Source organism: Rhincodon typus, chromosome 3 (assembly GCF_021869965.1).
Source record: "Rhincodon typus isolate 14 chromosome 3, sRhiTyp1.1, whole genome shotgun sequence".
Classification (NCBI taxonomy): Eukaryota; Metazoa; Chordata; class Chondrichthyes; order Orectolobiformes; family Rhincodontidae; genus Rhincodon; species Rhincodon typus.
The window spans coordinates 71,146,044-71,161,759 of NC_063334.1; the positions used below are offsets into that span (position 1 = coordinate 71,146,044).

Genomic DNA, 15,716 nt, shown 5'->3' on the forward strand with positions numbered 1-15,716 from the left:
GAAGGAGGGTCTAGGCCCGAAACGTCAGCCTTCCTGCTCCTCTGATGCTGCTAGGCCTGCTGTGTTCATCCAGCTCTACACCTGGTTATCTCACAACTTACAAGGACTTGCGAGTATTAAACTCTATTGAGGACAGAAGATGATTGGTGTATTCGGTACTGCAGAACTTGAGTACTGATCCAGACATCTTGAACTCATCAGGATAATTCACAAGAATACCAATGTAAAGGGGAACAACATTTTTATACTGTGTTAGAACAATGCGCTAATTAATTAGCATATGAACTCTGATTAGTTGAGGCAGGTTGTGCACATGTTCTGTCTGTCTGTAAATAACAGGCCTCTCTATATTAATGTATGTGGCTTCTAGTAAATGCAAATGCACCATATCTTGATACCAGAATTCTTAGCACAACTAGTTATTTAGTGAATGCTGTCCAATTGTGAAATCACATCTAATGTTGGAGACAGTATTTCGAGTTTTGCAAGCAGAAACTGGTTGGACAGAGTCAGTTACAAATGACTCCAGGGACATGCTATTTGAAATGATCTGTCAGTCTCTGGAATGTACCCCTACATACCGAGAAATGTCCAATGTAGAAATTCATATACCACAGTAGTTATTTGTGTTGAGCTGCTAAAATGCAGTTCGCCAATAACAGAAAGCAGCCTTCAAGCCAAACGTCATCCTGCTATCATATAAATGAGTCATGCAGTACATGAATTTCAGTGTCTGTATTAAATTGGTGCAGGCAAGTCTATTATTACAACAATCAGGGACTTACCGGAGACACTCAAATCCTACAAACTTGCTCTGTTCAAATCAAACAAATAGTCAACAGCACAAACAAAGCAAGGATTATGACAACAGTGTGGAGAACACAGCTGGTCAGGGAGCATCAGGAAAGCAGGAAAGTTGACATTTTGGGTCGGGACCCTTCTTCAGAAATGAGAAAGGAGAAAGGAGTTGGAAAATAAATAAAGGGAAGAGGGATCGGGCTGGGGGAGGGAAGGTGGTGTAGTGATAGGTAGATGCAGGTAGGGGGTAGTGGGGATTGGTTGGTGGGAAGGGTAGGGCGGATATTTGGGGAACATGATGGACAAGTTGTGTCGGGTCAAGGAGGCAGGGATGAGAGGGAGGTTTGGACATGGGATAAGGCGGGTGGTGGGGAGATTTTAAAACTGGTGAATTCTATGTTAAGGCTATCAGCCTTTGGGCTCCTGAGGCGGAATATGAAGTGTTACTCCTCCAGTTTGCATGTGGCATCATTGTGGCACTGGAGGAGGCCCAGGATGGGCATGTCATCGTGGGAGGGGGAATTAAAAAGGTTGGCAACCCTTCCAGGGATTATGACATGTGCCTGTAGTAGTAGCGGAAAATTCTCAGTAAGTGAAGTACTTCCAGCGTAATGATAAAAAGGGGACCTCTCTCCATTTGAACTATAATATAATCCTGAATAGCATACTTGGATGCGATTTTCTCACTGGTCGGAGTCTGAGAGATACCACTCACTCTAGAGTCAGTTCATATGGATTATTCAATTTGGAACCTGATATTTGCAATGCAAACCATCGTAAATGAACACCATCATTACAAATGCTGCCTCCTGGCATCTACCACCATTTTCAATTTCACTGAAAAATATACGCTTCCAGCTGCCACAAAACAACAGTTTAAAATCTAATATAGAATAAGATAAAGATCAAACAGATGACTTAAGCACTGATTAAGATGGCTACTTGTTGAATAAGTCTCTTCTGTCAGCATTTGGAATCAAGAAGCCAAAGCTAAGTGAGCTTTTTTTTCTGGATGGTGTCAAATTTCTTGAGTGTCATTAGTGCTGCACTCATCCAGACAAGTGGACAGTATCCATAACACTTCTGACTTAAGCCTTGCAGATGGAGAACAGGTTTTGTGATTTATGTGGCAAGTTACTAGCCTATGACCTGTTCTGTAGTCACACTAATTTGTCCAGTTCATTTTCTGGCTAATGGAAACCTCAGGATGTTCAGTGATAATAATGCCATTAAGTTTCAAGAGGAAATGGTCAAATTCTCTCTTGTTGGAGACAGTCATTTTTGCCACACCAAAGTCTCAATATTATTTGCCACTAGGTTTTGCTGTATTGGGACATGGGCTGCTTCAGTACTTGAGGCGTTATGAATGGTTCGCTGATTATTCTGCATCCCCAGATCCAACTTCATGATGGAAAGAAAATCATTGATTGATTGGGATGTTTCAGGGCCCATTGTCTTTGCAGTATCCAGAGTCTTCAGCCATTTCGTGAAATCACATGGAATAAATGTAATTGGCTGAAGACTGGCATCTATGATGCTGGGCTCATCAAGTGAAGGAAGATATGGATGGTCCACTTAGGTCTTTTGCACTTATTTGCTGTGCTCATGCATCATTAACAATAGAAATATTTGTGAAGCCTCCTCCAGTGAGTTGTTTAATTGTCCACCTCCATTCACAACTAGATGTTTCAGGGCTGCTGATCTTAGATCTGATCTGTTGGTTGTGGAATTGCTTAGCTCAATCTATCTCAATGCTTCTGCTATTTGCAAGTAGTCCTGTGTTTTAGCTTCACCAGCTTGATACTTCATTTTTAGGCACTGCTCCTGAATTCCCTTTTGCACTCTTGATTGAGCCATGGTTCATTCCATAGCTTTTTTCACAAGACTAGAGTGGGAAATATGCAGGACCATGAGGTTTTAGATTTCAGGCAAATTCAACTTTACTGCAGCTGATGGCCCATACTGCCTTGTGGATACACAGGTTTGAGTTGCTGATCTGGCTGAAATCTAACCTATTTAGCATGATGGTGATGTTACCGGCCACAATGGAGGGCAACGTCAATATGAAGATGGAACGGTGTCTCCGAACCAACTATATGGTGGTCACTCCTTCCAAAACTCAATACTCCTTCCAATGGCTTATATCAACTCTAGCCTCCCAGCTGCCTTGATTCCTTGCAATTTGCCTACCGGTGCAATAGGTCCATGGCAGACGCCACCTCCCTGGCCCTACACTCATCCCTAGAACATCTGGATAGTAAGGATACCTATGTCAGCCTTCTACTTATTGACTACAGCTCCACCTTCAACACTATAATCCCAACCAAACTAATCTCCAAACTCCAAGACCCAAGTCTCTGCTCCACCCTCTGCAACTGGATCCTCAACTTCCTGACTCATAGACCACTATCAGTAAGATAGGCAACAGCGCCTGCTCTATGTGAATCCTCAACACCAGTGCCCTGCAAGGCTGGGTACTCAGCCCTTTACTGTACACCCTGTACACTCGTGACTGAGGGGCCAAATTTCATCCAAACTCCATCTGCAAGTTCACTGATGACACCACTGTTGTAGGCCGATAGAATACAGGAAAGAGATGGTGAGTGGTGTGGTATAAAGATAACAATCTCACCCTCAATGTCAGCAAAACTAAAGAGCTGATCATCAACTTCAGGAAGCAAAGAGGAGGGCACATCCCTATCTACATCAATGGAGGTGAGGTGAAGATGGTTGAGAGCATCAAGTTCCTAGGAATGACAGTCACCAACAATCTGTCCTGGACCACACACATTGATGTGATGGTTAAGAAGGCACAACAATGCCTTTCCTTCTTCAGGAGGCTAAGAAAATTTGGCATGTCCATAAGGACTCTCACCAAGTTCTGAAGAAGAGTCATCTAGACTCAAAATGTTAGCTTGCTTTCTCTCTATGAATGCTGTCTGACCTGCTGTGATCTCCAGCATTTTTTGTTTTCAGTACTCTCACCAAGTTTTATTGATGCACCATAGAAAGCATTCTATCTGGATGCATCACAGCTTGATAGGGCAACTACTCTGCCCAGACCATAAGAAACTATAGGGAGTTACGAACACAGCCCAGTCCATCATGCAAGCTAACCTTCCACCCACTGATTCCATCTATACTTCTCGCAGTCTTGGAAAGGCAGCCAACATCAAAGACTCCTCCTACTCCAGTTAGAATCTCTTCCATCCTCTTCTGTTAGGCAGAAGATACAAAAGCTTAAACACATGTACCAACAGGTTCAAGAACAGTTTCCTCCCTGCTGTTATTAGACTTTTGAATGCATCTCTCAAATTTCAAATCTAATGTTGATCTTGCTTTTCGTGCACCTTCTTTGCAGCTGTAACTTTGTGTTGCTTGCTCTGTTCTATCACTCATGATCTTTGTATGGTATGACCTGTCTGTACTGCACGCAACACAAAACTTCTCACTGTACCTGGGTACATGTGACAACAATAAATCAAATCAAATGTGATGGAGAGCTGCATCTGTGACATGTAAATTGGTAAGAATAAGATCAAACAGATTTTTCCTTCATTGGAGAAAAAAATAGAGTTAGCATTTTCAGTTCTGACCAAAAGTCACTGGACTCAAAAACATTCAATCTGTTTTCTCTCCACAAATGCTGCCAGACCTGATGAGTTTCTCCAGCACTTTCTGTTTTTGTTTCAGATTTCCAGCATCCACCATTCTTCGTTTTATTATCCTTCATTGGCTTGCTCACCATCTCCCAACCATGCAGTCTACCAGCTGTGTCCTTTGGGACCCAGTCAATTCAGTCAGTCGTGGTATGACAGAGCCAGTCTTGGTGATGGATATTGAAGCTCTCCACCACACATCTGTGTCCTTGACACCTGCAGTGCTTTTTCCAAGTAGTGTTCAATATGAGGGAACATGAATTCATCAAATGGGGGTTTGGGAGATTGGCCGGGGGGTGGGGGGTGAGGGGGTGGTGTGCTGTGCTGAAAGTTTATGCTGAAAATGAAGCTTCCTTAGCTCTGAATGGAAAAGCTACAGAAAAATTGTCAGGTGGAATAAAATAATATTAGCTTTAATGTTGCAGTCAAAAAAGTTATAAACAGTCTATCTCTTCCAAGATTTCTACATAATCTGACTCCAGTGGGTATGTCACCAACAAACTTAGACTCAAGGGAGAAGCAGATATAATGTTGTGACAAACTTGAAATGTAATCAAGGACTTTGTTAGGGAAGACAAACGTTAGTTAGGAAGCTCTTCTCTTCTCTGAAAGATATTGCAACTGAAACAGGTAGATTTCAAGGAATTTTAGAGTTTATTCCTCATCAGTTGTACATCTGCCTTTCAACTCAGGAGCAAACAGCTCCCAATTAGTCTTTTTTATATTAAGCCTATAAACATGTCACATGACCAAACACTTGACAAAATATACATTTATATTCCTAGGCATGATTTTACACAAGACAACTTATGTAATTTTTTCCACAGTGATTTCTTTTTATTGTTAAACTCTTCAATGAAAATAAAACTAGAACTTCTGCATTTTCAGTATTGTTGCAACAAGGATACTATTTGGACTGCAAACATTTTTGGGGCTCTTCTAGCTTTCCAATAAACTCAAAATATTCTCAAAGTATAAAAAAATTACAATTACAAATCATATTATGCAAGTACAATTAAGAGAATACTTGAATAGCCCAACTTCAAAAATTGATATATAGAGCATGCTTTACATCAAAAAGTCATAAATGTCAACAGCACCCTCTACTCTTCTAGAATTTGTTGTATGATAGTTACTATTTAATAGAAAGGGTACAGACAATCGTATAATATTTAGTACAGGAGGCCATTGACTCATTATGTCTGTACCAGCTCCCGAAAGAGCCACCCAGCTAACCACATCACTCCGTGTCTCTGCAATGTGGCAGTTGGCTCCCACAATAATCTATTAAATACTTCTTGGACAGTCTCATTTTGTTTTCTTGTTAACTTACGTCTTTAATGCCCAAACTAAGCATTTAAAGAAATCACATTTGTCTTTATCGAGTTAATTTTTAAAAACTCAATAGATATGTCTTACTTTAAGGTGTCAATTTTTCCCAAAAGCCTGAGCTTGTATTTGATGAATACATTTCTTAAAACTAAAAGTCAAAGTTTAGAAACTCCACTCAATCATCAGAAACTGTACATAAATGGAAAGGGGATTCTTCTACTTATCAAAAATAACTCCATTGTCAAATGTATCCAAATCTGGCACTCAGTTTCTGATTATGCAAAACATGTATATGGAGTGTACCCAATTTACTCAGTACCAGTGAACTGCATTGATAGGGTAATTTTCCTATACTTTCTAAAACATTCTGCTTAGGGTTTTCATAACTATTTGAATAAAATGCTCGAGGACTCATTTCAAAACTTTAATTCATGTAAAATTTACTTGAATACTTCTGCAAACAGCCTCGGTGAACAAGGGTGTATGCATTTGCGTGTGCGCACCACCAGGCATTCATAATGTTCGGATTAAACATCTGCTCTAACTCATGTTTTGTTTAGGATGTTCATTCAATTAAGCAAGGAAGAAGGGAAAAACATATACAAAAGTAGACTTCTCAAAAATCTCACACACACAGTTTATATATGGCTGACCAGGCCAAGTAAACATCTCTCCGTATTTGCTAAAGACACCTTTACACAGAGGTATTTCCCAATCCAAATTCTTTGTTTATTTGAAAGAGAGATGCTATTAGCGCTCAGTTGCAAATTTTAAAAATCTTGGAGGTATACATGAATTATCAGCATTAAACAGTATTAGTAACAAACTTTCCAGTAATGGACAATACTAAGTACAAGAATTACATCGACTTGTCAACAAATATTACCTTGTCTACATGGAAAATTAAATCCAGCTCACAGACATTTTCAAAACATTTGTCCAATGTTTCCACAAAAACCTGTCAAGAGAAATAAGAATTGTAAACATGTTTTGAAGTTAATAGCTTCAAAGTAATTTTCTTTTGATGTAAAACTAACAGATATAACATTGGATTTTAATTAGTACAAATAATTTTAAAATAATTTATTTTTCTAAAATATTTATGGACAGTTATGGGGAGTAAGCCAGAGAAGTGATAAACTATCTAGAAGCCATGTAATTCAATGAAAAACCTCACATATGCAAGTGGGATATAAAAAATATTTTAGGAAACTTTGTTTTAAATTTACGAATGAAGTTTCAAAAATTCCTAACAAAATCAATTAAGATAGTTGAAGTCAACAGGTCTGGCAGCATCTGTAGGGAGGATGTACAGTTAACATTTCAAGTCTGGTGACCCTTCATCAGAACTAAAACAGTTCTAATGAAGTGCTACCAGGCTTTTGTTTTCTCCCTACAGATACTCCAGACCTGCTGACTTTTGCAAGCAATTTCTGTTTTTGTTTCAGATAGCTACAGTTCTTTGTTTTACTTTAAGAGATGTGAAGTACTGGGCCACAAGCAACCTTGATTTAGTTCTCAACTGTCACTGCTTATAGAGTATCATGAGCAAATGCAGCTTTAAGTTTGTTTTTGTTTTCCTCATCGAAAACAACAGTAGGCCATTTGGTCCTTTGAGGATGCTCTGCCATTCAATATGATCATGGGTGATCATCCAACACAATAGCCTGCTCCTGCTTTTCCCCCATATCCTTTCGTCCACTTTATCTTGAGTGCTTTTTGCAACTCCTCCTTGAAATCATGCAATGTTTTGGCCTTGACTGCTTTTTGTAGTAGCAAATTCCACATGCTCACTACTCTCTGGGTGAAGATGTTTCTCCTCATCTCAGTCCTAAATGGTTTACCCCATATTTTTAGACTGTGACCCCTCGTTCTGGACTCCCCAGTCCTTGGGAACCTTTTTCCTGCATTTACCCAGTCTAACCAGGTTAGAATTTTATTGGTTTCCATGAGATCTTCCCCCCTTCATTCTTCTGAACTCCAGCGAATATAATCCTAATCAATTCAACCTCTCTTCACTCGTCAGTCCTGCCATTCCAGGGATCTATCTGGCAAACCTTCATGGGATCTGTACTTGCTGCCATTCCTAACTGCTCCTGAAAAAGTTGACAGCAAGTCTCCTTCTTGAACTGCTGCAGTCCATGTTGAGTTTGATGTTGGTAAACCCATAGTGGTCTTTGAAAGAGTATTCTAGGATTTTTCATCCAGTGTCAGTCAACAAAACGTTGTGTAGTTCCAAGTCAGGATTCAAAATGGATTGGAAGGGGACTTTCAAGCGATAGTTGATGTTTACACACAGCTGCTACCCTGTTTTACTAGGCGACAGAAGTCATGGGTTACAGGTTGTTTTTGGAGGAGCCCTGGTGAGTTTTTGCTGTGTATGTTGTGAACAATAAGCATTATTGCCTCGGTACATGGGTGGAGTGAATATTTAAATGTTTTAGGTGCACGCCAATCAAGCTAGTTGCTTTATCTTAGTTGGTATTGAGCTTCTTGGTGCTGGAGCTGCACTCATCCAAACAAAATGGAGATTTTCAATCACACTCCAGACTTGTACCTATATGTACAAGATACACTATGTCAAGATACATGCTACTTCTTGCAGAATTACAAGCCACCTACTCTTAAGCCACAGTATTTAAATGGCTGGTCCAGTCAAGTTTCTGGACAAAGGCAACCCTCAGGATGCTGGCAGTGGGGGATTCAGTCGTGGTAATACCATTAACTGTCAAGGGGACACGGTTAGATTCTCTCTTGTTTGAGATGCCATTGAAAATTAAGCCCCATTATTCCACGAGTTGTACAAAATATGTTAATGGCTTAGTGAATCACCAAAATTGATCAACTTGTTTCTCTTCATTACTGTTAACTAGAACAAAACAGACTTTCAGAAAACTTTCAAAAAAAGCACATTTATTATAGGCAAACTTATTCTTCAAACAATTGAAAAATTAATTATGAACTAAGCTCAAGAATTGAACTATATCTCCTAAATTACACACAATCATATTCAGACAGGGTAAAGACACGCACAGTTCTGCAGAGCTCTTATGGGTGAGAGACAGACAGAAACACTGACAGACAGATGGTATTGCATCTTTGCAAACTTCTCCAGAAACTGCCCACAGTTTCTAGGTGTGTATTGAAACAACACTCACGACCTCAGTCCACAGGCTGTTGTTAGACATGGATCTGGTCTATTAGGGTTTTCCACATCTGTTTGTTCAATACTTAAAATGATAAGATTCCACCCTTATCTTTCTTTAAAAGCTTTGGTGGACACTGCTTTATGAACTTCATAGAATCCCTACAGTGTGGAAATAGGCCCTTTGGCCCAACAAGTCCACAACGGGCCTCAGACGTCCCACCCAGACCCATCCTATAAACCCACCTGACCTACACATCCCTGGACACTATGGGCAATTTAGCATGGCCAATCCACCTGGCCTGCACATCTTTGGACAGTGGGAGGAAATCAGAGCACCCGGAGGAAACCCACGCAAACACGATGAGAATGTGCAAACTCCACACAGACAATCGCCTGAGGGTGGAATTGAACCCAGGTCCCTGGGGCTGTGAGTCAGCAGTGCTAACCACTGAGCCACCGTGCCACCCGCTTGCTTGTAATCAAGAAATAAATCATAGTATCCTTTAATCCTTTGACTTCGCTGTTCCAACCAATCATATGATAAATCCTTTGAAACTCAGTAATGTCCAGCATATCCATGTTCAATTCATATAATCCATAAACAGATGTGGTCCTGACAACAGTCATTCCCTGGGACTTGTCCAGGTCTTGCTGCACACAGCCTCAGGCTGCTTCAACATCAGAGTTGCTGCAAATGATATTGCAAACTATATAATAATCAGCAAACGACTCCACTTTTAGTTTTATACTGGAGGCAAGATAACTAATGAAACAGCTAAAGATGGTTGGCCCTGAGAAATTTATGCAATGACACCCAAGGACGAAAATTGTTGGCCTCTATCCAGTACAAACATCTTTCTCTGTGTTAGCCACAAACCTGTGGCGAGCTCCCCACAACTTACATTCATAACTATTTTCTGACCAATAGATTGGGGCATTTCAAAATACAATATCACAGCTACCACAGACACAAAAATTAATGGAAATAATCAGTAACTGCTGGGAATGAGAGGGTGGTGGAAGGATAATGTCATGGTGTCTTGAACTGTCATAAAAATCCACCTGGTTCACTAATGCCCTTGGTCAGTCCTTACTTGGTCTGACCTACAAGTGACTTCATAACCACAGCAATGCACTGGATGCTGAAGCAACGTAGTAGTCACTCGATTCAATAGTAAGGAGGGATGGGAAACAAGTGCCAGCCTTGCCAGCAAAGCCCATATTCCCATGAAAAGAATACATTTTAAAAAAGTACTGTGAAAAATCTGTGTGAAAGAATTCAATGTTTCATATTCAATCTTTCAACAGAGCTAACAAATATTTTCAGAATTTTCTGTTTTTATTTCAGATTTATAGCATCTGGCAGTGTTTTGCTTTTGTACACTAGTTCAGCATTTTGCAAGACCATTCAGACCTGCTACTCCAAATAGCTTTATTAGAGAGAATACGTGTGAACATTTTGAAGATTTTTACTAAATGTTTAATAGCAACCATCAGAAACTACAACTGAAAATTAGTCATGAATAGAGAAAACGTAATCTTTGTTTCCATGTATCCTATCCTCGCAAGTTGCAGGTTTAGATGGTGCTGAGGAAGTTTTGTGATTAGTTACATGTGCAAAGTAAATTTAGAGAATTTTGTAGAATAATTTTAGTTTAGTAATCTGTTAAATAAAATTAAATCTAACTTTGTTTCAAATAAAAAAATGATGAGTTGTGGAGGAAGAAATGGAACAAAAGGCTTCGTGCAATCATAGCCCTATGGGCTAATGATCTCAATAAATGAAGGGAGATGATTTGGAATTATGGTGTGATCCTATAGTAAAGCAACTTTGAAATGAGACTTGTAACCAACCACTCAAAATAACTTGAGTCATTTCGGAGACGTGATGGCCTAGTGGTTTTATTGCTGAACTGTTAATCCAGAGATCCAGGTAATGTTCTGGAGACTTGGGTTCGAATCCCACCATGGCAGATGGTGGATGGTGGATTTTGAATTCAGTAAAAATCTGGAATTAAGTCTACGGATGACCAATTAATCCAATTCTTGTTTGTCAGAAAAACCGATCTGCTTCAAAAACGTCCTTCAGGGAAGGAAACTGCCATCTTACCTGGTCTGGCCTACCTGCGACTCCAGACACACAACTGATTGTCTCTTAACTGCCCTCTGGTTAATTAGGGATGGGTCAGTGACATCCTTATCCCGTGAATAAATAAAACAAAAAGTCAGACAATTGCTTGTAAAGAAAACTCTCATGTTCAATTTCTGTTTATACCTAATTATTAAAGATAGATTTGGAAGGTTAATAATCAAGAACAGTATCAAGTACAGTTCCCTTAAAAAGGAGTTTGTTCTTAAATAATCTTTCAGTTGGTTTATAAATACCCTGGCAGAGTGGTACAATCATACTAAAGAGCACAAAAGTATCTGCCCCTTTTTTCTCATCTTTCTGAATTTACTGCTGCAAATTCATGTTTTAACTGCATCAATTGAAATTAAAAAAACTGAAATATAGTGAAATTAGCAAAAGGCATTGCAAGAGCAATTGTTATAAACAATCTCCAGAATAATTATGGATGGACAATAATACTGGCCTAAACAACAACACACAAATCATACGAAGGAACCATAAAAAAATTATGAACCTCCATCAAAATTAGATGATGCACAAGTTATGGGATAAAGTGAGTAAAAAGCACTAAAGTGTTCAATCAGCCATGATTGTTTAGTACAGCAGGGCAGGCTTGACAGGCTGAATGGCCTTCTGTTCCTATGTTCTAACACAAACTGAATGAAAGGTAGTTTGAACATTCCATTTTATACAACAGTCATCTTACAAAATAAAAGCTCCTAATAATCAGTTAATGACTTCATTGTTAGAAACAGACACAAAATTATACTAGTGGAACTAGGACTCAATCCAAATATTGAAACAGTGATTGGAGATCAAAGTTCCCAAAAAATCAACAGTATTTGTCTGACAAAATAGTCAATCTTGCATGGTCAAGATAAAAAGGCTGATTTCTTTAAATAAAAAAAAAACGCAATGACCCTGTTGCTACTCTTGAGAACATGAATGGAGAATCCAGGACAACATAAGGAACAGAAATAAGTCCATAAGGCCCATATGATCTCCCATTCAATACAATCATGGCTGATCTTTGGCTTCAAATTTACTTTCTTGTTCACTCCCTATATCTCTTAATTTCCTGACAAACTAAAGACCTGGCTGCCTAAGTCTAAAATATATTAAACACTGAACATCCATAACCTTATAGGGTAAAGAATTCCAAAACTTCATGACACAGTGAATGAGTGTCAGTCACATTTGTTGTTGACCGAAACAAAAATCGCGGTATGCTGAATTTTTAGAGTAACTTTAACAAATTTGGGTCAAAATGTTAGTTAGGGCATCAAAAGAACACTCTGATCGTCTTTGAATAGTGCATACAAGGCCTTATTTTAACGTCTAATCTGAAATCAGCACCTCCTAAAATGCAACGCCATTTCCTAAGGTCATGTGTTCAAATCCTGAAAATTGTATTGAACTCATGATCCTTCTACAAGAATGTCCCATAACTGAGTCAACTTAGGCCTCACAATACACTTGAGATTTTCCAAAAGCCACAAAAATAGTATTGATCACAGGATTATCATTCTTTTCTTGCCCGAACAGTAACACAGCCTTCAATTCAGTGTAGAATAATTAATATAGCAGGACTGCGTCAATATAACAAACTAAAAGCAAATGTAATTTACTATGGTTATTGAAAGGTATCGAAGTTCGAAACACTGCCTTATGGCTACCTCCATTTTTAAAAATATTAATATCGGCAGTTTCAAGTGGACAGGTTTCTTTCAGTTGTACAATCTAACCAATATTGTACAAACTAATATCAATGCATATTAATTGAATCAATTTTTGCAGTAATTATTATGATATCAGTGCAAGGCTTACAACCACCATTTACAAATAAATGGACACTAAGTGATTTAGAAGGTGCCACAAATATAGGGGTCAGTTAGATCAGTTGGTTGGATACCTGGTTTGCTACACAGTATGATGCCAACAGCATGGGTTCAGTTCCTCACTGGCTAAGATTATCATGAATGACACTCCATCTCAACCTGGCCCCTCACATGAGGTGTGGTGACCCTCAAGTTAAACCGCCATCAGACATGATTCACTAATGAAGAGAGCAGCCCCTATGGCCCTCTGGAACTATGGTGATTTTCACACAACATACCAGGAACAAATCTGACTTTTCAAACAAACAAAATATGATTTAGAAAAATAACACACTACTGCGTGCATTAGGGTGTTGTCAGTTATTTTTGATATAATTACGCTCTGTATGGTTTGGAGAGATCTAGGTTACAGGATGACAGGGTCCACAGTATTGGGAGATTATAACTGGTAACAGGTGACAGGCTGTGACAAGAAGCAGCACTCATTACCCCAAACAAGCTGACAAGTCTGATCGTAAATCAGGAATTTACGAGATAAGGAACACTGAAACGGGAAGAACGAGAGATTACAAAAACACAAACACCACACATATCTTCTTTTGAGTCAATTAACTCAATTAATAATAATTCAATTAATTTAAGTTTAATAAATGAAAAAAACTTTAAAACGTTTTATTTGAGAAAGAATAAAGTTTTAGGAAGGATAGATCCAGTGCCATAAATGTTCAGTGAAAATTCACAAAAGGATAATAAAGTTCCCTTTTAAGTTGGATTGCACTCAATAACCCATCTTGCTACCTGATACATGCATAGAGGGCCTGCTCTGGCAACAAAATTCTATAATAGAGTCACTATGGATTCACAGGTTTTATCCTTCTTTTGAATGGAAAGATCCATTCAGTCACTCCAAAAATTTAACCAAACTGTCGGAGTGCATCATGAAGAATCTTAATTTCTGCTGGCACATATCCAACTTACATTTTACAGAATGATAGAATGATTACAAAACAAAGGAGGTGGCTATTTGGTCCACTGCGAGTGTGCTGGCTCTCCAAAGGAGCAATTCACTTAATCTCAAACATTCACCTTCTCCCTTTAGGCCTTTACAATCTTCTTGTTCAGATAAAATGAACTTTAAAGTAAAACTCAGCAAACTAGTTTTCATCAGTGTTGTGGAAGTGTTAGTGAAAATGCGCGCTGCAGCTGGTTTTAGCTTTTAGCACCACTTGCTGGGCTTGTAATGAAACTGCAATAATGCATTTATGAAAAGCAAAGTCAACTGAAACAATAATGCATATAAATTTAGATAATTTGGGTTGATTTGTAGAGATTTCAATAGTGATCATCTTAGTGTGCACAGCAACAGTGCAGTGTAACATTAACGTTAGCATTAACTCTTATTGACTTACACATATATATTTGAACGGCAAAGTAAAACAAAAACGTTTTGTTTCATACAGAAATAAACATTGAAAAAAAATTTATTCAGTTCCATTCACAGTAATACTTTTAAAATTATAGTCATGTACCCATAAAAAACACTAAATAGCTATAAAATCTCATGGGCTATATATAATATATAAAAATATATATATTATACGCACGCACACACACACACACACGCATATATAGATAGATAGATAGATAGATATGTGTGTAAGTCTGCCAATTATTCTATCCTGAATATAAAAATTACTGTGGTTTTGAATTAGAAATGCTCTCAAAATGCACAGAAACTTTCTTTCATGTACAATGGGCAATCTGTTCATTTCAGATTGCAATACTGTGAAACATAGTTTGATAGTGGGCATAACTCGGGAGACACTGGAGCAGTTGCACATTCTTTGGTGAGTTAGAGTTTGAAAAAGTGGCAGTTTTATCTACTACTTAGTGGAAATGGCTTTGAACAGAGTTCTAGGAGTTGAGCAAAGGAAATCTTATTTTCTTTCTAAAACAATCTAAAATTTTATTTGTAACTCACATTTAATTGAAACAAACGTTTAAATTCTGTTCATCCAGACTTCAACAGGGATATACAAGCTTTCCACTGGTAAACAGCTGAGGTTAATAACATCAGAAAATTATCTTAAACTTTCATTCATATACCGAGGACTGAACTAAGTCACAGCATTTAATTACAAGCATTTCATTGAGTCTATACACTGAGTGAGATTTTAAACAGAGCGCTAGGAGTCAGGTGAGTAAATGAGGGAGGTGAAGGACGCACTCCTTAGCTTAGGAAAACAGTTTACCTTGTACAAATTAGTTCTTAATGTAATATACAGGAAGAAGCTAGCTGCTGAAAGTAGTTGAGGTCTATTCTATTCCCAAGATATAAAATCACACCAAAGGTGGTTAAGGAAATGTATTTTAAAAAAATAGCTGATTAAATAATTAGTAGTTGGTATGTGATATGTGACAGTTGTGGCATTTGGATACATTTTACCTGGATGCTTTGCACAAGGAAGTGGTCACACGTCTAAAGAGAGGATCAGTAGTCAAGAACATGGGAGTATGGCTGTAGCAAAAGCAGATAAGGGGATCGAGACAGGAGTTTCAGACTACGCAGTTGTCCAAAAAGTATGAAGTTCAATCAGCTTGGCTCAAATGATCAAACTGACCTTGGCACTGTGGGACAGGAAGTAATTTTGTAAGGGGTGCAAAAAGTAATGGAGTGGTAGTAGGGGACAATATAACGATGGGGACTTTAACCAAGAGTGAGAACGCAGAAGGCCATATTCCTTCAGAAATAGTAGGAACTGCAGATGCTGGAGAATCTGAGATAACAAGGTGTAGAGCTAGATGAACAC

General features: G+C 38.5%; 1 protein-coding gene across 4 annotated transcripts in view; it reads right to left on the minus strand.

The window, feature by feature from the left end:
- The window catches only part of LOC109913401 (AP-3 complex subunit sigma-1), an 80,654-nt gene that overhangs the window by 28,527 nt on the left and 36,411 nt on the right, over positions 1-15,716 (minus strand). For all 4 annotated transcript variants that reach the window (XM_020512897.2, XM_048595008.1, XM_048595007.1 and 1 more), the window contains one exon: positions 6,676-6,747. In XM_020512897.2, coding sequence (XP_020368486.1) covers positions 6,676-6,747 — 72 coding nt within the window. The remainder of the gene's footprint in view (positions 1-6,675; positions 6,748-15,716) is intronic.